The following is a 20,579-nucleotide window of genomic DNA, read 5'->3' as shown; positions in this document are numbered from 1 at the left end:
GGTGACTCAGCGCTTGAGGATGTGGGCCCCTATTTCCCGGTTTTTTGAGTTTTGTTTGTGAGTTGCGCCTTTTGTTAATTTTTTTTTTGACCAAAGTCGTTAGTTGTAAATTGTTTTTGGGGACTGTCTGAAACATATAAAATCAACATTAGTAAATAAACCGCTTTGCCAAAGGTCAGTGCCTTGTCTTGCCCCATAGTATGATTCTTTTTATCAGTCTTAATTCTGTTTTCATAGCTAATTTGCTTCTTCTTCCTGTGATTCCTCTTATTTCGGCTCTGGCCGTTGATGTTTTTTTTCTGGACTGTCGCGTTAACACGTGGCATGAATATTTAACCTTGGTCCATTGTGACTCCTAGGTATTTAGCTTCGTTTTGCCATTCGATGGGTCTGTCTTGCACTGTTAGCTGTTCTTCTAGGACAGCGATACTCAACCTTTTTCTTTCCTGTGCCACATAATAGCTATTGCCACAGCTTGCGGGCCGCAATCAAGATGAAGTAGTATACAGGGTGTTTCCTTGGGAAACGGAAATACTTGAATGGTGAATAGAGGTAAATCAGGCGGTTCTAGACATACTAAGTTTATTGCTCCACCGACTTATAACCGAGTTACAGGGTGTTTTATTGATTTTGCCCATTTCTTTCTGGACCCATAACTTTAGAACCACCTTGTATATTTTTTTGATATTTGGTACACACATGTCACATTTCGAACCCAAACCACCCAACTACTAATCACAAAAAAAATCCAGGTCCGGATTAAACAAAATTATAACTCCATTGTGACTTTGAAACAACATGTCCTGTATATTGAAATTTTCAAAACCCGTTTGCACATTTGAAAAGAGCTTTAATGGAGCTTCCATTTTTTGCGCAGACAATTCAATGACTTTAATTTTGAAATTATGTCGAAATTTTTATGAACTAGAACTTTCAAAGCAAAAATTTCGATATAATTTCAAAATTAATGTCATTAAATTGTCTGCGAAAAAAAATTGAGAGCAATTAAATTAGTTTTTGTGCTCTTTTCAAATGTGGAGACGAATATTGAAAATTTTAATACACAGGGTATTGTTTCAAGGGTCACAATTATTTAAAATATTTTTTTGTTAATCCGGACCTGAATTTTTCTTGTGATTACTAAATGGGTCGTTGCAATGTAGTAAATAAGTATTGGTTATTTTTAAATTGAGTATTTGTTCATTAACTTTAACAACTTATTATTAAAAGTTAATAATACGCTTTTTAATCATAGTTTTTAAAAATTTTAATGTAATTTAAAATTAAAGTCATTAAATTGTCTGCCTCACTCCCAAACACGCCCCAAACACATTGGCACACTATCAAATAATTTTGAAAAAACACGTGAAATTTGACAAATAATTTGATCAAAGGGCCCTTTAGTTAGCCTTCGGGCCGCATAAAAAACGCTCGAGGGCCGCAGGTTGAGTATCACTATTCTAGGATATCTCTTCTCTTTTTGAAGATAATTCGCATGGGTCTTTTCTGCATTGATTACTATTTTCCATTGGATACTTCATTCTCCTATCGTATGCCGCCTGTAGATTTCTTACAGCTAGATCCAGGTTCCAGTGTTTTGCCGCTACTGTAGTGTCGTCTGCATAACGACTGATTAGTGTCCCGGCTATTCCTGGAATGCCTGCCGTATACATGCTATACAGGAGTGGTGACAAGACTGCCCTCTGTGGTACTCCAGCTTCTGGGATTCCGTGTTCAGATAGCCCGAACCTCCGGTCGTTTAGATACGAGGAGATGAGTTTGTTTTATAACAATAGAACACACAATTATATAAAATGTTAAATTTATTTGGTATAAAATACTTTTTACAAAAATAAATGTTAAAAAAATATAAAAATAAAAAATGAGCGATTTTAAAGGCTTGTCATGGCCGGCGGTCTTGCGTAAGCTTTAGGTATAAATCCGTACTTCCTAGTTTTGGGGGCGTAGGCCCACAACCAACCGTCCACCGTTTGGTTGTTGAGATCTGCGTAGATCCAGTCCCCCCTTCGAACAGTCAAATCGTCGGGGGCTTGTGCCTTATAGTCGTACAGCATTACCAACTCCGTACCGTGGTATCTAAGATCGTCGGCAGTAGATGTCGTCACTGAGTGGTTGTTGTTCTGATTGGGAAAGGCTCCGGTGCCAGGTTGGGTAGTGGAACTTAAATGACCTGAACAAAAAAAAAAGATTGTCTTTTAGCAACACATTCTACAATAACCAATTTATGTACACTACAAATAATTTTAAATAAAAGTACATAACTTGAAGAATACTCGCTGAAAATTTCAGATTGATTGGAGCAAAATTACCGGAAATACAGCATATTGAATATCCCTACCTTCGACTCTGTTTGCAGCGGCGTCTCGCCAGTGCGCTTGAGCGTAGTGGGAACGTTCAACAGCTATTCCCATTCTCTATTGTAGATTTCTCCGCGATTCAAAACCATATTTCTCTGTGCATCACTTTAAGATTTAACAGACAAAAAGGAGACGAATGAGTATTGAAAATAAAAGTTGTTATTAAAACTTTAAATAAGTTTTTCTCGAAACTGCAAGCTTTGAGGATTTGGAAGCACCAAAACATAATAATAGGAGGAATAAGACTTGTCCATACAATGATACACAAAGGAACATGGAAATCCCCTGACAACAAAACTGTTAACCAGATATATCACGTCCTGATAGATGCAAGGCATTCTTCCGACCTCATGAACATCATAAGCTACCGAAATTCAAACATAGGTGGTGAACACTTTTTTGTAATAGCAAAAATCAAAGGAAGAATATCAAACCTAAAGAAAGACAAACATATGGAACAAGACAGAATTATTGCAGATAATCTGCGCATTGAAACCATTGCGAGAGAGTATAGGAGACCAATGGATTAGGGAAGGATTGGGGAAAACTAAACCAGTATAAACAAAAGAATAGTTTCACAACGAGTGCCAAGAAGCAACAGATAACAAAATAGAGCATAACTAAAGTCAAATCAACCAGGATGCACAAGAGCACAGGACGAATACTGGACCCTAAGAAGAGAACAAAAAGATACATAGAAAAAACAAAAACAATTTAAGGAAAAGCAGTTAGAAAGCAGAGAAAGGTTAAGAAATCAAAACTAAACTCGAAAGTTCTACAGAAATCTAAACAAAATGAGCAAAGAGTTTAATTCAAGAATACGGAGCTGTAAGGGAGTATAGACATAAATATCCTAACTGATAAGGCCTCAATCTTGAAAAGATGAACAGCCATTGACGAGGTTGCCTAAGCTCTTAAAAAGCTTAAAAATAATAAATCACTAGGAACATTAAATTGGCAGTGTGCTCTACAAGAATGGTGGCGACGCACAGTGGGACAGGAGAGCTAAAAAGTTGGCATAAAATGAAAATACAAAATGCAGTATTTTCTGTCGCATTCATTTTAATTAAATAGTACACAATCTTGCGTATGATTTGGCATCATTTTTTTTTTCATTCAATCCCCCTCCACCCGTTGCGACGCGTCGCAAATGGCACATAGTCCCGTGTTAACAATGCATAGGCCGCGATAGCGTGATTCGACTTACGTTTGATCCACTTATTTCAAGTCAAAAGTTAATTTACTAGTAAAATTGGCTAGGGATATTTGATCTTCAGGAAAGTGACAATATTATTACAGATGTGATATAATAATTAAGTAAATATAGTTTCTTATAATATGTTGTTTAAAATTACCTGTACAAAATATCAAAAAAAAAAAAAATCATTTTTCAAAAAGAGCAAGTGATTTGTTAGTGTTCCAAGACTGATACGACTTTAATTTTGTTTTATTTTGAAAGCTTGAGTATTATTCTTTAAAAAGTCATTTTCACTTTTTGCTCATATTTGCTCCTTTTTTCTTAATTTTATTTTTTGTGAGGTTATGTTAACCTAATTAAATTGAATAACACTCTATTCTAATTTTTCGTTATTTGCATAATTCAAGCATAATAATTCAAGAAAGTGTAGTAGATCCAAAACAAATTAAGATGTATTCCACTTTTTGTTGATTAGTAGTGATCCACTGATCACAAGCAAAAGAAACATAAAAAGAAAGAAATTAGAACACCTGCCAGTGGAAGCACTGCATATTAGTGCATAATATTATGTTGAAATCTCCGAATGTGTAAGATGTTAATGTCAAATCTGATGATTCTGATGATGATTGTAGTTTAAGTTTTTCAATATTTTACCTACAAAATTTTATGTTATTCTTATAAATATGCGGTATATGGTTTTAAAGAACAATTTTTTTAGGTAATTTTTCAAAAATATTGTTAACACAATTGTTTTGAGATATAAATAATATTAATACATCTACATAAAAACAAGTAAATTAGACTGTAGATTTATTTTAAATTAAAATGATTAAACTTCAAATATCATTTAAATCAATATCGGTAGTAACTACGGATATGCAGCTTTGAAAATTAAGTTTGAGCAAAACATTTTTTGAACAAGCCATCCTTCAAGGAAAAATATTTGGAAAGCGAGTTCCAGGAAGAACAAGAACATCCTGGTTAAACAACTTCAGAACCTGCTTTAACATAACATATGTGCAGCTTTTCCGCGCTGCTGCAGATAAAATAAAGATTACCATGATGATCGCCAACATTCGTCATGGATAGGCACATCAAGAAGAAGAAGAAAACATTTGAAAACACATCGTTTTTGTATATTTATGTATACACAACTTATAATATTTTAAAAACATTATCGACAATGATTTAATGCGAACTTATGTTGTCTCTTGCCCCACTGTGCGACGTCTTGCTAGAGACACTGCATAACTTTTTAATTCTTGTCTGGCAAAATAAGACCACGTCTTGTGAAGGATCTCAAGGCGTGATATGCCTGTTACATAAAAAAGGCGACCAGCACCAGTGTGACAACTACTGGGGTACAACCCTGTTTAACAATTGCTTACAGAATATTACCAAATATGAAAGGCTAAAAGTTTATACAGTGGGTATAATAGGAAAATACCAGGCCAGATTCACTCCAGAAAAATCAACAATTGACCAGATTAATATAATAAGACAGATCCTCAAGAAAATATTACAATTTAACATTGAAATCTATCACCTATTAGTCAAATTTAAGGCCACATACGACAGTGTCAAGAAATCAGTACTATACCAATCAATGCGTGAGTCTGACCTACCAGTAAAACTTATATGATTAACGAGGATGACAATGTCTAACTTAAAACCCAGTGTTAGAATTTTTTAGAGGGGGATATTAAAACCATGAACATCAGGCAGTGGCGAAGGAAAATATCCGACAGGGCAGAATGGAAGAAAATTGTTAAGCAGGCCAAGACTCACAAAGGGTTGTAGCGCCATTAGAAAAAGAAGAAGAAAAAGAAGTTAGAATTTTTAATATTTTTAATATACACTCACCGGCGCGAAAAACGGGCACCCCAAAAAATAGGTCACTTTGATGGCGCGTATTTCCTAAACCTGTTGTCCGATTTAAGTGATTTTTTTTAATATATTATAGCCTTAATCTTTAAGGTGATGCAGTAGCGATCAACAGGTAGCAAAAACGCGTTCCAAGATTGCGGCTGTAATTTTGAATATTTTTTCGAGATATTTGGCATACGTATTCGTAATATAATAAAGAATGGCGGTACAGAGCCCAATTTGAAAAATATATTAATATGTGGAAATTACTCTGTAATTAAACACAATATTAAAAAAACGAGCCTGTACCGCCATTAAGAAGTACACAAAATACACTTTCTTCAAATAAACTTTTTTATCCGATGCCTAGATTTTGTGTCATTTTGGAACTACTAAAATTTTTTATTTCATTAGTAGTTCCAAAATGACACAAAATCTAGGCATCGGATAAAAAGTTTATTTGAAGAAAGTGTATTTTTTTGTTCTTCTTAATGGCGGTACATACTCGTTTTTTTAATATTGTATTTAATTACAGAGTAATTTCCACATATTAATATATTTTTCAAATTGGGCTCTGTACCGCCATTCTTTATTATATTACGAATAAGTGTGCCAAATATCTCGAAACAATATTCAAAATTACAGCCGCAATCTTAGAACGCGTTTTCGCTATCTGTTGATGGCTACTGTTTCTTCTTAACAATATCCCTGTAATAATATTGTTGCTAGACAGGAAATTGTCATTGTATACCGGGTGTACCAATCAAACTGTGTTTTTGTTCTAAAAGTTCGGAACACCCTGTGGAATATCGTAGCATTTGTAAAATACTTAAATTAAAAACCAACTATAGCCTAAGGTTTTCTTAACATTCTGTTTATTAATTCTTTCAGTTAGGTATCTACTTTAACAACTAGCCCTGTACTTCATCAATTTAGGGTGTTTCTAAATAAGTGCGACAAACTTTAAGTGGTAATTCTGCATGATAAAATAATGACCTTTGCTTTATAAACATATGTCCGCAAATGCTTCGTTTCCCAGATACGGGTTGTTGAATTTTTTATTACAAACTGACGATTTATTTATTGCTCTAAAACCGGTTGAGATATGCAAATGAAATTTGGTAGGTTTTAAGAGGTAGTTATTGACCATTTTTTAACGTACAATTACAAATTTTATATTCACCATTGGCGTGCATACGGGTAACATGACCGGGTATTATGACCCGTATGCTAATGGTGAATATAAAATTTTTAATTGTACGTCAAAAAATACGCAATAACTTTCTCTTAAAACCTATCAAATTTCATTTGCATACCTCAACCGGTTTTAGAGTAATAAATGAATCGTCAATTTGTAAGAAAAAATTCAACATCCCGTATCTCGGAAACGAAGCATTGGCGTACACATGTTTATAAAGCAACGGTCATTATTTTATCACGCAGAATTACCCCTTAAAGTTTGTCGCACTTATTTAGAAACACCCTGAATTGATGAAGTACAGGGCTATAGGCTATTGATTATGTTCAAAATAAGAGAGCTAAAAGGAACTACAACGTTAACGGGATTTTATTGTCTCATATGGTCAACGGACATCTATGTTTGAAAAACCGCGGAGTGCTACCATTTAAATGGGTGCGTTTTTAAGAAAGGGGTGAATTAGTCCCTAGGCACAGGGTGAATTAGGGTGAGTTCCATTCACTTTTGGTACAAACACTTCTAAAGGAAAATTGTTCCAGGATAAATTTACTATCGAAATATCATATTTTTAAGTCAAAAGTATTTTTTTTACAAAATTACATTCAAAAGAAAAGCAAGAAAAAAACACAAAAGAAAGTAATTTTGTTTTTAGCCCCATAATTTCTTTCCACATGGATATAGGTATAGGCATTGCTTCAGCGAAAAATAACTTCCATCCTTCCTTTTTAAAATAACGTTTGGTAGAAGACTCTAGGATTTATAGTTTCCAAAATAGAATTTTTCAAAATTTGCCGCTCACAGAATTTTTGAGAAATTTTCCCCATTATTTCGCAAACATTGTTCTGTAACTTTTTTCTACGCATTTCTAGGTATATGCAATGGTACATTTAGTAAAAAGAGAAGTCAATTGCCTTTAAAATGGTCTACTGTGTAAGGTCGTACGACTATTTTTAAACAAGTTAAGCTTTTTCAAGCTACTTTTAATGATTTTTGATATTCTTTATGATTATTTTTTTAAATTTCTCATGACTTTTTTTCTTGTACATTTAAGTATATACATTTTAGAATAAAAAAAGCTTATTTTCTTTACTTTAAAATGTTGTATTGCAATCACCTCTAGAACTATTTTTAAACAAGATATCCGTGGGATATTCAAGGAGATCCGTAATTTGAGAAAAAATTTAATTTTTTTTATTTTTTCAATTAGAAGAATATAATTGCATATTGTAACATAATTTTTAATTCCAAATAACTTTTCTTGATAACACTTTTCGATATTGTGGAATATAAAGGTACTTTACTCTTGAGCTAAATTCATATTTTTTAACATACCTCGTACACTATTGATAAAATTTTATATCTGATGATTACATCTTAGGTTTTAGACTATGCAGAGCATTTTATAAAGAATAATTTTTTTCATAAAGTTAATAATAAAAAGTTTTCCATATGGTTCCAACTTAGTGGGACCTATTGCATGTGTATATGTCAAACTATGAAAAAGCATATCTTGTTTAAAAATAGACCTAGAATTTTTTACAATACACCATTTTAAAGTAAAGAAAATAAGCTTTCCTTTTTATTGCACAATGTGTATACCTAAGTATACAATAAAAAGTTATAATGAGAAATTTAAAAATAATCGTAAAATATACCAAAAATCATTAAAGGTATAAAATTTTGAAAAACCATATCTTACTTAAAAATAGTCATACAGCCTTATACGATAGACCATTTTAAAGGTAATTGACTTTGCTTCCTACTAAATGTAACATTGCATATACCTAAAGCTGCGTAAAAAAAGTTACAGAACAATGTTTGCGAAGTAACAAGGAAAATCGCCCAAAATTGTTGTGAGTTGCGAAATTTGAAAAATCATATTTTGGAAACTGTAAATGATACAGACTTACACCAAAAGCCATTTTAAAGAGGAAGGATGGAAGTTTTTTTGAAGATATTCTTCTTTAGCGGCGAATCGATTGAGGGTAAAATTTGATTGATCCCCGCGCATGCGCACACCGACAGTATGGTATTAGTGGTTATACGGGCTCTGATTGGGTGTTGAAATTTTGAAATGATCTGTCAATAATTGTTCAATATGGAGATTATCGGTAAACAAAAATATTGTATAATATTAGTTTTTATTGATGTGTGGACAGAAATAAAATCAAATTTATAATTATAGTGACTTTTTAAATAGTTTTGAAAAGCCGCAGGTACGTAATTCTAAATGTTTCAGTTGGAAATACCTAATAGTTTCAATACCTATCTATTTGGAAAATGTAAACAAAATAATGTAGTTACCTATTAGTAGGCAATGCTTTAATTTACATAATCTGATTACGAACAAACTTTCTACAAATCTTCATCTCATATATTGTTTTCTTACTCTATATTTTGTTGTATTTTATTTCGACAAAAATCAAACTATTAATTTTATTAAATTCATATAAATTTATGGTGTAAACGTTTAGTTTGTGTATATTCCCACATGACGTACACGCGAATGTGGTCTAGTTTGAAATGCCGTCAGCTTTCGTACGGCGCGGTAGACGTGAAGTGGGTTCGAGCCCCAAGCAAGTTATTATTTTTTTATAGATTTTATGATTGTAAGTATATTATTATATAATTTTTGAAGATATTCTTCTTTTTTGAAAGTGGTAGATAAGAAAGTTAGTTTGATTTTTAAATAAAATAAGTACAAATAACCTTTTAAGTATATTTACTTCGTTTAAATTACCTATTATATAATAGAAGAATATCTTCTTACGTGCGTACAAAGTACACACACATTCTTTTTTTCTATGCAGCAATGCCTATACCTATATCCCCGTGAAAAAAGTTGTAGGGCAAGAAACAAAAATGCTACCTTTCGTGTTTTTCTCTTGCTTTTCTTTTGAATATATTTTTGTAAAAAAAAATATTTTTGACTTTAAAATGTGATATTTCGATAGTAAATTTAACCTGAAACAATTTTTCTGTAGACGTGTTTGTACCAAAGGTGAATAGAACTCACTCTAATTTGCCCTGTGCCTAGGGACTAATTCACCCTTTTCTCAAAAACGCACCCCTTTAAATGGTAGCACTCCGCGGTTTTTTCATATATAGAGTTCCATTGACTCTATGAAACAATAAAACCCCGTTAACGTTGTAGTTCCTTTCTAAAATACATAATCAATAGCCTACTAGTTGTTAAAGTAGATACCCAACTTTTTTATTATCCCACATAAGCGAATGAATCAAAAAACAGAATGTTAAGAAAACCTTAAGCTATAGTTGTATTTTAATTTAAGTATTTTATAAATGCTACAATATTCCACAGGGTGTTCCGAACTTTTAGAAAAAAACACAGTTTGATTGGTACACCCGGTATACAATGACAATTTCCTGTCTAGCAACAATATTATTACAGGAATATTGTTAAAGAATAAGGCTATAACATATTAAAAAATCACTTAAATCGGACAACAGGTTTAGGAAATACGCGCCATCAAAAATAACCTATTTTTTGGGGTGCCCGTTTTTCGTGCCGGTGAGTGTATGAATGCCTCAGAAGCCAATTGGTGTAAGTCAATAAATGTTTAAAATGAGATCATACGATGTTTGTGCAAATGATTGCAGAAAACTGAGGAGCCATTAAAAATAAATAAACTGTCTTTATTGATCATAATGTAAGTATTATATTGATAAATAACAAGGACAAGCTATTTGTCTTTGGTGTATTCTTTGGAGTTATATCTCATAAGTCATTTTTAGGGAAACTTGAGTTACACTGTTTGCTTCTGAAGCATCCATATGTAAGTTTTTGTCATGTTAACATACCTTGTATCACATTATCAGCTGGATAAACAAAACCAGAAGGAATAAAACCTTCTTGTCCATCACTTCTTACAATCCAATACCAATCTGGATCTTCTCTATTTAGTACTACAACAAAACAGTGTACTTAAGCTTACATAAATAAATATATATAGTCTGGGCTGTTTATCGGAGAATAGGCCATTTTTGGGAAAAGTTATTTACCAGCAATTTTATTGCTGGAATCGAAACTTATGATTGTATATATTAATAATATAGATATGCAAAGTCCGCAGATAGTGTGCTACTTTTTTTATAAACAAAATGGCGCCCGAAAATCGTGTTTTTTTCAATTTTTGCTATATAACTCCAAAGATTTTAACTTTAGACCAAAAACACCCAAATAAAAATTCACCGCAATTAAATTCTGCATAGAGACGTGTTTTTTCCGATTTACTACGACGAAAACTTTCCCCGGAAAAAGCGGGTTTTTCCAACAAAATCTTTAATTTTCAACTAAACTTTTAGATAAGTAGTTGTTAATCAATAATTAAATAACTTGGTAACGTAAAAGCCCTTTCGGAATATATTATAATTCCAGAAGCCGATGGAAATTTAATGAACAGTTTAGCAACAATTGAAATGTTAATTAAAAATTTACGGTCGCTATAATAACGACAATAATTACGATGCATAAGAATAACTATGATTTTTTCATAAAAAGACACTATACCTATCTAATGTACTTTACAGAATTGAAATTGGACTATGGACCTATTAAGCGGCCTCAGGAATATTTTAAAATTATAAACAATTTTTTGGGTTATAAACAAATAGAATATCTCGGAAAATATTAAACTAAATTAAATTATGAAAACGGTATTCGAAAGACAGCGTCAGGACGCTTCTTTTAAAAGAAAAAACGTTTAATTATGATGAGTGGTTCCTGAGACACAAACCGGTCAAAGTTGACCGAAATTTACGGCAAAGATATAAACAATAGGATCATAATTTTCAAACCGTCACCTTTTTATTTTTGTCCTCTTTCTCCACACCAATTTTCATATCTTTAAAATCCCCATAACATATATTATTATAATAAAAACTATCGGTAATACGTGTGAAAATTGCCAAAAATAGCAAAATTCCAATCAAAAATTAGGTTGGAGAAAATGTAACCCTCAAAGTTCAAAATCGGTATACGTTAAAAAAATGCATTTTCTCGGCTTCCCATGGAGCAATTTCCTTCATTCTTTTTTTGTTCCCAAGTAACTCGAGTAGAGCCATCGAACTAACGCATTATTAAATGTCAAACTTGCTTTTTTTTTGTTATAATAAATTAATTTATTTATTATAACACAATATTTTAATTTGTTTAAATAAAAATTGTTTAAATAATTATACAGCTTTCAAATGAGAATATTTATGTTTTTAACTTTAAAAGGTACACTTATAGTAAGTTTATCTAAAAAAAGCCTACAACTGGAAAAAATATGTAATTTTCTGTTCTTATAAATAAATGAATCTATTATAACAAACAAAAAGCAAGTTTGACATTTAATAATGCATTAGTTCGATGGCTCTACTCGAGTTACTTGGGAACAAAAAAGAATGAAGTAAATTGCTCCATGGGAAGCCGAGAAAATGCATTTTGTTAACGTATACCGATTTTGAACTTTGAGGGTTACATTTTCTCCAACCTAATTTTTGATTGGAATTTTGCAATTTTTGGCAATTTTCACACGTATTATCGATAGTTTTTATTATAATAATATATGTTATGAGGATTTTAAAGATATGAAAATTGGTGTGGAGAAAGAGGACAAAAATAAAAAGGTGATGGTTTGAAAATTATGATCATATTGTTTATATCTTTGCCGTAAATTCCGGTCAACTTTGACCGGCTGTATCTCAGGAACCACTCGTCATAATTAAACGTTTTTTCTTTTAAAAGAAGCGGCCTGCCGCTGTCTTTCGAATACCGTTTTCACAATTTAATTTAGTTTAATATTTCCCGAGATATTCTATTTGTTTATAAACCAAAAAATTGTTTATAATTTTAAAATATTCCTGAGGCCGCTTAAATAGTCCAATTTCAATTCTGTAAAGTACATTAGATAGGTATAATGTCTTTTTATGAAAAAATCATAGTTATTCTTATGCATCATAATTATTGTCGTTATTATAGCGACCGTAAATTTTTAATTAACATTTTAATTGTTGCTAAACTGTTCATTCAATTTCCATAGACTTCTGGAATTATAATATATACGGAAAGGGCTTTTACGTTACCAAGTTATTTAATTATTGATTAACAACTACTTATCTAAAAGTTTAGTTGAAAATTAAAGATTTTGTTGGAAAAACCCGCTTTTTCCGGGGAAAGTTTTCGTCGAAGTAAATCGGAAAAAGCACGTCTCTATGCAGAATTTAATTGCGGTGAATTTTTATTTGGGTGTTTTTGGTCTAAAGTTAAAATCTTTGGAGTTATAGAGCAAAAATTGAAAAAAACACGATTTTCGGGCGCCATTTTGTTTATAAAAAAAGTAGCACACTATCTGCGGACTTTGCATATCTATATTATTAATACATACAATAATAAGATTCGATTCCAGCAATAACATTGCTGGTAAATAACTTTTCCTTGTATTTTGCTAATTAGCCCAGAGTAATAATGTCTTTATTTCCAACGGGCTTAAGGTACGATTCCGACAACGATTGCAGATTACAACTACAGTTACAGTTGTTACCATGATATACGTCATTACTTTGCACTATTAATTTGTATAATTATTAGTAACCGACGTTCTGCCGGACAGCAGTCACAGTCATACGTCGGAATCACTCTCATACTGCAAAGTAGTGATGTCTGTCACGGTGACAACTGCAACTGACGTCTGCAGTTGCCGTCTGCTATCTGCAGTCGTTGTCGGAACCGTACCTTAACACCTAACCATAAGAAATACAAGTACATAATAACTAAATATAAAAGATATTTTCTAATATAACAAAAACAAATGGCTATCAAAGTTTAAAACTAACAAAAAACAATTGTCACACTGTGTATGTTGTGATAACTGTCTTTGAGATTTAAATTAAGATAATAATGTTAAAATTCATTGGTTGTACATGTGCAAATACAACCATCTAAGAGCAAGATTAACAAGAGAACAAGAAATAAATAAATAATGAAAAAGAAAACACTAATAGAAAATACCTTAAGAAATCTCATTTACCTGTTACAAATTCCCCTCTTTCTACAGATACATCATTTTCATCCCTAGCAATAAATGTATATAAAACAATATATCTGCCAGATGGATCTTTAGAAAACGGTATCATGTCCGGTTCGGAGTGAATGCTGATTGGAGAAACAGCCCCCGGCCTGTGCTTTTTCCCCACAGAATCGCAGTCGCTAGCCTCAGCACCAGCACCATCACTAAAAAAGGAAAAATATTACAACGAAACTGTTACGTCTTGTCTCTTTTGGCACTTACCAGTCTTGGTTTGTATCTAAGCTGTCTCCTGAAGCCACATGTTCGTCTCTAGGTAGTTTCTTTTTTATGGCAAGTTCAGCTAAATGATTATTGTAGGGTGTACAATATGAATATGGAATAAATCCTTCTTGTCTTGTGTCCAATCCAATAACATACACCCAATCATTTTCTCGATATAAAATATTCACAATCTACAAAATATTTAAAAAGAGTAATACAACTTTTCTTTTCTAAACAGCTCAATATAAATCTACATATAGTTAATACTGTACCCAACAACTGATGACCAGGTAAAAACATACAATACACATATACAAAATAAAGATATCTATTCTTTACAACAAGTTCTTCATGAATACACATTTCCAACGAAAAAGATATAAAACATTATAGAGAAGCCATATCAAAGAAACGAACAATCAATTGACTATACTCTAGTGCAAAAACACAGAGGAGCTGGATAAGAGATGAAAGGGTAGAAAGAAGCTACAAAATAGTCAGTGACTATTTACCTACTGGTCACTAATTAATCACTACCTACTGGAAAATAAATGTAACCGCATAGGAACAGAAATAAAAAGTATAGAAGGCAAGAAGAATAAGAAATACAAGGAAATAATAAAAATACATAAACTAAGGGAAGGAACAATAAAAATAAGATATAAGGAGGAGTTAGAGAATGAAATGGGCAAAGAAGGAGAAATGGCAGATATTTGCGATTAAAACTGAATATAGAGGGCAGGTCGAAATGGCCTATATAAATGGTATAAACAAACATTCAATTGAGGGACAGAACAATACTCATTTGATTTAAAATATTGTAATGTACTCATAATGCTGAAATTTAATTTTTAAATAGTGACCAAATTCCATTCAAATCAACAATTTTCTGGTTTGTTTATACCACTCATAGTAGTTTAAATTTATTCCACCAGAGGTCAGATACTTTATTTTTAATTGCGAATAGTAAAAGAAGAATGAGGAAACTTTAGAAATGCTATAATAAATACAGCAAAACTAGTATGTGGGACCACAAGAAATAATAGGAATGAGAAACAGACACTATGGTGGAATAAGGAGATAAAAATCGAAATTAAAGAAAAGAAGAAGTTGTGGAAAGAATACATACTGGGTTGGGATAAAGTATGGAACCAAGCAAATATCTTTGAAACGAAAAGAACAATATTTATGAAACTTTGCATGCAAGTACAGTGACGCAAAAGGCATCTGTTGCCATACTTTTTGTTACTACTCCACTTCCGGTTTCACCGGAAATACCCTTAACTTATTTAATTTAAATGGGCCACCCTGTATATTTTTGCGGATTTTAAAAGAACTTGTTTAATTCATACATACCAAATTTGGTAGAAAAAATTTGTTAAAAAGTGGCTGTAGATAATTTTTTGTATTAATACAACATAGTAGGAAATAAACGAATACCATCTATACTGTAGACTAAAATTGTTGTTTACATGCACTGCATGACTTATTTAAATTTAGTATAGTAGGTAAAACTGTTACTGAACTAATTGACAGAAATAACTTATATTAAAAATGGTTTATTTAAGTGAAAAAGATCGTATTGAAATATTAATGATAATGGGTTATGGTGAACTTTCATTTCTGGAAGTGAATTTTCCAAATCGATAGATTGAACGTAGAATGTAGAGGATTCATAGAGTAGCCCACTCGTTCTCCGGACCTCAACCCGTTATATTTTTTTCTTTGGGGTTATCTAAAATCATGTGTTTACGTTAGGCGACCAACATGCTTGCAGGATTTGAGACAAAGAATAATTTATGAATGTGAACTAATATATGGAGAAATCTTGCAAAAAGTAACTCACGAATTTATTTATAGGCTTGCACGTTGTCAGCAGGTGAACAGCAAACATTTTCAACATTTGAAATTATTTTTTTTTTATTTTTAATATCATTGATCTAACGTAAATAAATTAACCTATTTCCTAACTGTAAAGAGATTAATTTCTTATTTTAATAGTTTTTTTTTCCAAACTTGGTATGTATGAATTAAAAATAACAAGTTCTTTTAAAATCAGCAAAAATATACAGGGTGTCCCATTTAAAGTAAATAAGTTAAGGGTATTTCCGGTGAAACTGGAAGTGGAGTAGTAACAAAAAATATGGCATCAGATGCCTCTTGGATCACTGTACTTGCATGCAAAGTTTCATAAATATTGTTCTTTTCGTTTCAAAGATATTTGCTTGGTTCCATACTTTATCCCAACTCTGTATAAGACAAAACGCAACAACAACAACAAATTAAAGTTGAAGCAAAAATAAAAAATGAGAAAAAGAAAAGCTGAGACAAGTTTGGAGAAAAAATGGAAGAATACTGTAAAAAACCTGTTTTATAGAACACTGAAACACTTACCAAGCAATAAAGAAATAAAGCTAAAACAAATAAGGATCTGCACTGTCCAGAAAAACATTTGTGAAAAAAAAAAGAAAGTAAAGTTTTGACATACTAATCTAAATTAGGCAATCACTCGAAACATATTCAACTAATTATTTTATTAATAAACATTCTTACCTGTCCTCTTTTAACTTCTAGCTCATCATCAACACAAGGAGTAAAGTCATGTAACACAACCATTTTGCTATCAGGCGATAACCCATGTTCCTTTTCGATACCAACTCTAACGAGTGTTTCAATACTCGCAGAGCCAGTAATTCTTCCCATTCCTGGTGTAGCACCATTGTTAGATCTAGTCAGTTCTTTTTCTAAATCTATATTCGAGGCTAAAATTAAATGACAATAGGTAACTAACAGGCTTAATTTTAAAATGTTTTGTGGTTTCTTCTATACAATTCAGGCTATTTCCTTGTGGCATTTTTATAGCGAACTATTTTAAATGGGAAATAAGCCACAATTTTATCAAAAAAATGAATTTATTAACGTTTCAACGCCCAAGTTGGGTGTCGTTGTCAAAATATACTGTGGCTTATTTCCCATTTAAAATAGTTCATTATACAATTGACATTTTGGACATTAAAATATTTGAGCTTTAGCAACAATTTAAGTATAAATAATCTGGATGAATGAAGAACAATTACCAAAAGAATAGACGGAAGTAATACTATGTCCTATTTACAAAAAATGAGATAAGAGCAAGCAGAAATTACAAGGGCATTGCTAAACGTTGCATACAAAATATTGTGTAGTGGAAAATATAATTGGTGAATACCAGGCTAGCTTTAAACAAGGAAGAAGCACAACATAACAAATTTTCTTCCTGAAAGAGATACTAGAGGAAAGCTATCAATAACAGACACCAACCAAGATAATTATAGACTTTACACAAGCATTTGATTAAGTAAAAAGGAAGGGACTGGATAAATAACTTGAAGAACTAGAAATAAGCGGGAATAATATTAGAATGATACAACTAACATTAAAAAGAACAGGAAATCAAGTAAAAGTAAATAAGGAAATATCAGATTGTTTCCGAGCAAATGTAAGACAAGGTGACACTTTCATCTATTCTCTTTAGTCTCCCCCTGGAAAATGTGCTGCAGGAAGCCAATATAAATAGAAAAGGAATTATACATCATAAAAAGCATCAATGCCCGGCGTTCACTGATAGCAATAATAGCAAGAAGCAAACAGGAAGTCATACCAATAACTAAAGAATTGGGAGAAAAGGACTATAATATATTAATGACATAAAAACAAAATACATGGAATGAATAGACCAAGAATATGTAAGAAGAAAGTATTTAACAGCACAAACAAATAATACAGATTTGAGACAGTTGGGGAGGTTTGAATACTTGGGAACAATAACACAAAAACCAAATAAGTATAGAAGAAGAAATCCAAAATAGACTAATGCAAGCGAATAGCATCAGCACCATAGATGGTGCTGAAACTCTTACATTTACAACCGCATCTGCTAAGAAGCTTAACATAAGATGGAAAGGTTGATGATTTTCATTTATGATTTTCATTCATGTGTCATTGCAGGACCATATAACAAACAAAGAACTACGATTGAGAACAGGAGTTACAGATGTTGTATGCCAGGTGGCTAAACTTAAATGGAACTGGGCCAGTCATGTGGCCTGTCTGACAGATTGGAGATGGACAAAGAGGTTTCTCAAGTGGAGACCAACAGCCGATAAAAGAAGTAGAGGAAGCCCACCCATGCAATTGATGGATGATATAACAAGAATGATCACAAATTGGATCCACAGTGCCCAGGACAGAAGACAATGGGCGGAAATAGGAGAGGCCCATGCCAGCATCCAGCAGTAGATGCAAAGGGCTGATTGATGATGATGATGAAGCAAATAGGCATGTTTACGCATTAAATAGGGGTGCACATCAAGAGGTGCCAAAAGAATATACTTACAGACGGTTATTGGGCCTATAGTAACTTATCCATCAGAGACATAGACATTAAATAAAAAACAACAAGATATAGCGCAGATATGGAAAATAACAGTAACAAGGAAAATATCTGGAGGAAAAATGGAGAACAGCACTTGGATCAGAAGGAGAAATAAAGATCTGGGTTATATGGGGAGCCTAGCATACTAGAAGTAATAAGAACTCAACGACTAAGATGGCTAAAACACATTATATGCCAGAGGGTAGAATACAAAAAATGCTACTGTCAAGTACAATAGGAGAAAGTCGAAGAGGTCTACCCAGAACAAGGTGAAAAGTGGATGTAGAAGATGATCTAACAAGACTCAACGTCACAGATTGGAGGATAAAAGTAATGGAAAAGAAGGGATATATGAGAATGATCAATCATAACCATAGGCTCCCTAATTAATATTATTATTGATATTGAATTATTTGGTCTTTAGCCACAATTTAAGAATAAATAATCTAGGATTACTTACCTTTTTTCTTTTTACCTCGTCTGATTCTCACTGGGCATAGAAATGCCATTTTTTAGTACATTTACATACTTTATATACAGTAATAATGTTTTAGTTGTTACAATTTAACAAAAAGGTAAGACAAAACTGTTTGTTTGCATCGGAGTCCTCCTCCAACTTATTTTCACTGTAATAAACTTCCATAAACATAAAAATATGTAAGGTAATGACTACAACAAACTACATAAAGACATGTCAACACAGATTATGATGAAGTTTATCTATAAGCACGAGAAATTTAGTCATGTATTGAATTATCACAGATTTTGCAGTTAATTATTAAGGTCAGGTAAATCAAGTTCAGTGTTCAGTATTCATAAAAAAAACTTAAAGAATTTAATTATGTACTCTTATTTTTAGTGACAACGACATTATTGACCTTTCTTCTTGACAGATGCTTGACACTTGACAGTCGCCAAAAGAAACAGCTTCTGTTGCATTGTTGAAATGTGGCAACATGGCTAGTGGTCCTATAAAAATATCGGTTTTTTCTAATTTTTTCAAGCAAAAACAACTTCTCTTAGAGAAAGTGCTGCCTCCAAAATATTTCCAGGACTTCCGAAATATTTGACAAACCAAGAAGATGTTTCTAAAACGAACAGTCCTATGAAAAGGAGATAATTAATTATAAACAACCCGCAACAAAAACAAAAAAACAAGACCAATGGCTTCACGCTATGGGATAAAAGATTTTTGGAGTTTCAGTTTTATAAATTAATAATTAATTATATATATTATTAATTTATAAAGGCTTCACTATATTTCTACACTTAATATGTAAAATGACTTGATTTCATTTCCTTTAATTCGCCATATTTAACTTGTATCCAATTGAAGGGTCAGGAGGAAGAACGATTTTATCTGCAAGCATTTTCGGTAAAATGAGAAACAAAGTTACATATTCATTGTCTTTTGCCCTAGCGTCCAATCTTGTGGCGTGATTTTAAGACGATTATCATCTTTATTTCCCCTTGGCCATTCACTGATATTACTCTTTCTATAAGCGCTCGCAGATTGTACAAAAATCGAAAAAATTACACAAAAAATTAATTATTAATGACATTCATCGTTTTTTCCTCTGAGTCTTCAAATCTTTTTTATCGACATTGGCCTGGAGCAGGGACCCGGACCGAAATGAAATAAAAGGTTCCGGCGGTCCGGTTCCGGTTCTAGTAAAACTCAAAATTTTAGGTCCGGTCCGGTTCCGGTTTTGTTAAAATATTTCGATTCGGTTCTGACTAATTTTTTCGGTCCAAACAGTTTTTTTCGGTTCCTTCAAAATTTTCAATTTCACAGTCTGATAAAAAATTAAATATATGGTGTAATTTCTCTATATAAAATTTTTTATGTAAGATATAGCAGGGGAGGAAAGTATGCTAAATTTGCAGTTACTCGAGCGATATGGGGACCTATTGGGTTGTGAAGATTGGGTCCTAAAACCAAAAAAGTTAAGTAAAGTTTTCTATTTAAGTGGGGACTTTCCATTTTTTAATTTAGTTTTCCATTTCCAACAATCGCTTTTCCGATTATAGCACCATATATCCATAATTCGAAAAAATATCTCGAATAAAAGTTACTTATTTTTATGCAAGAAATCCAAATTTGCAATAAAAAATGGAGACATCTATTTAAGATTTTAAAGTAACCCCCACGGGTTTGATGTTCTGATGTTCATTCGGGTTCCTATTTAAAATTTATCCCCCACTCCTCTCCGTGGGGATCGTGTTTGGT

General features: G+C 32.3%; 1 protein-coding gene across 1 annotated transcript; it reads right to left on the bottom strand.

The window, feature by feature from the left end:
• Positions 1–1,805: 1,805 nt before the first annotated feature.
• LOC126892032 (SH3 domain-containing protein Dlish) lies at positions 1,806–19,223 on the bottom strand. The gene is made up of 6 exons (XM_050661448.1): positions 18,810–19,223; positions 16,489–16,697; positions 13,936–14,126; positions 13,675–13,877; positions 10,463–10,567; positions 1,806–2,191 (listed from the first exon to the last, which is right to left on the bottom strand). The coding sequence occupies exons 1-6, from the start codon at positions 18,856–18,858 to the stop codon at positions 1,893–1,895; spliced, it is 1,056 nt and encodes a 351-aa protein (XP_050517405.1). The 5' UTR covers positions 18,859–19,223; the 3' UTR covers positions 1,806–1,892.
• Positions 19,224–20,579: the final 1,356 nt, after the last annotated feature.

Source organism: Diabrotica virgifera, chromosome 9 (genome assembly GCF_917563875.1).
Source record: "Diabrotica virgifera virgifera chromosome 9, PGI_DIABVI_V3a".
NCBI lineage: Eukaryota > Metazoa > Arthropoda > Insecta > Coleoptera > Chrysomelidae > Diabrotica > Diabrotica virgifera.
Note: the sequence above shows the minus strand (reverse complement) of the source record. Positions and strands in the feature narration are given on the sequence as shown.

Excerpts from the sequence above, each read along its gene's own strand:
- LOC126892032 (XM_050661448.1), bottom strand. The coding sequence starts at position 18,858 with ATGGCATTTCTATGCCCAGTGAGAATCAGACGAGGTAAAAAGAAAAAA. Across the intron at positions 10,568-13,674 it reads AAGAGGGGAATTTGTAACAG|TACTAAATAGAGAAGATCCA; the intron begins GTAAATGAGATT and ends GTTTTGTTGTAG. Across the intron at positions 2,192-10,462 it reads AGCTGATAATGTGATACAAG|GTCATTTAAGTTCCACTACC; the intron begins GTATGTTAACAT and ends TTTTTTGTTCAG.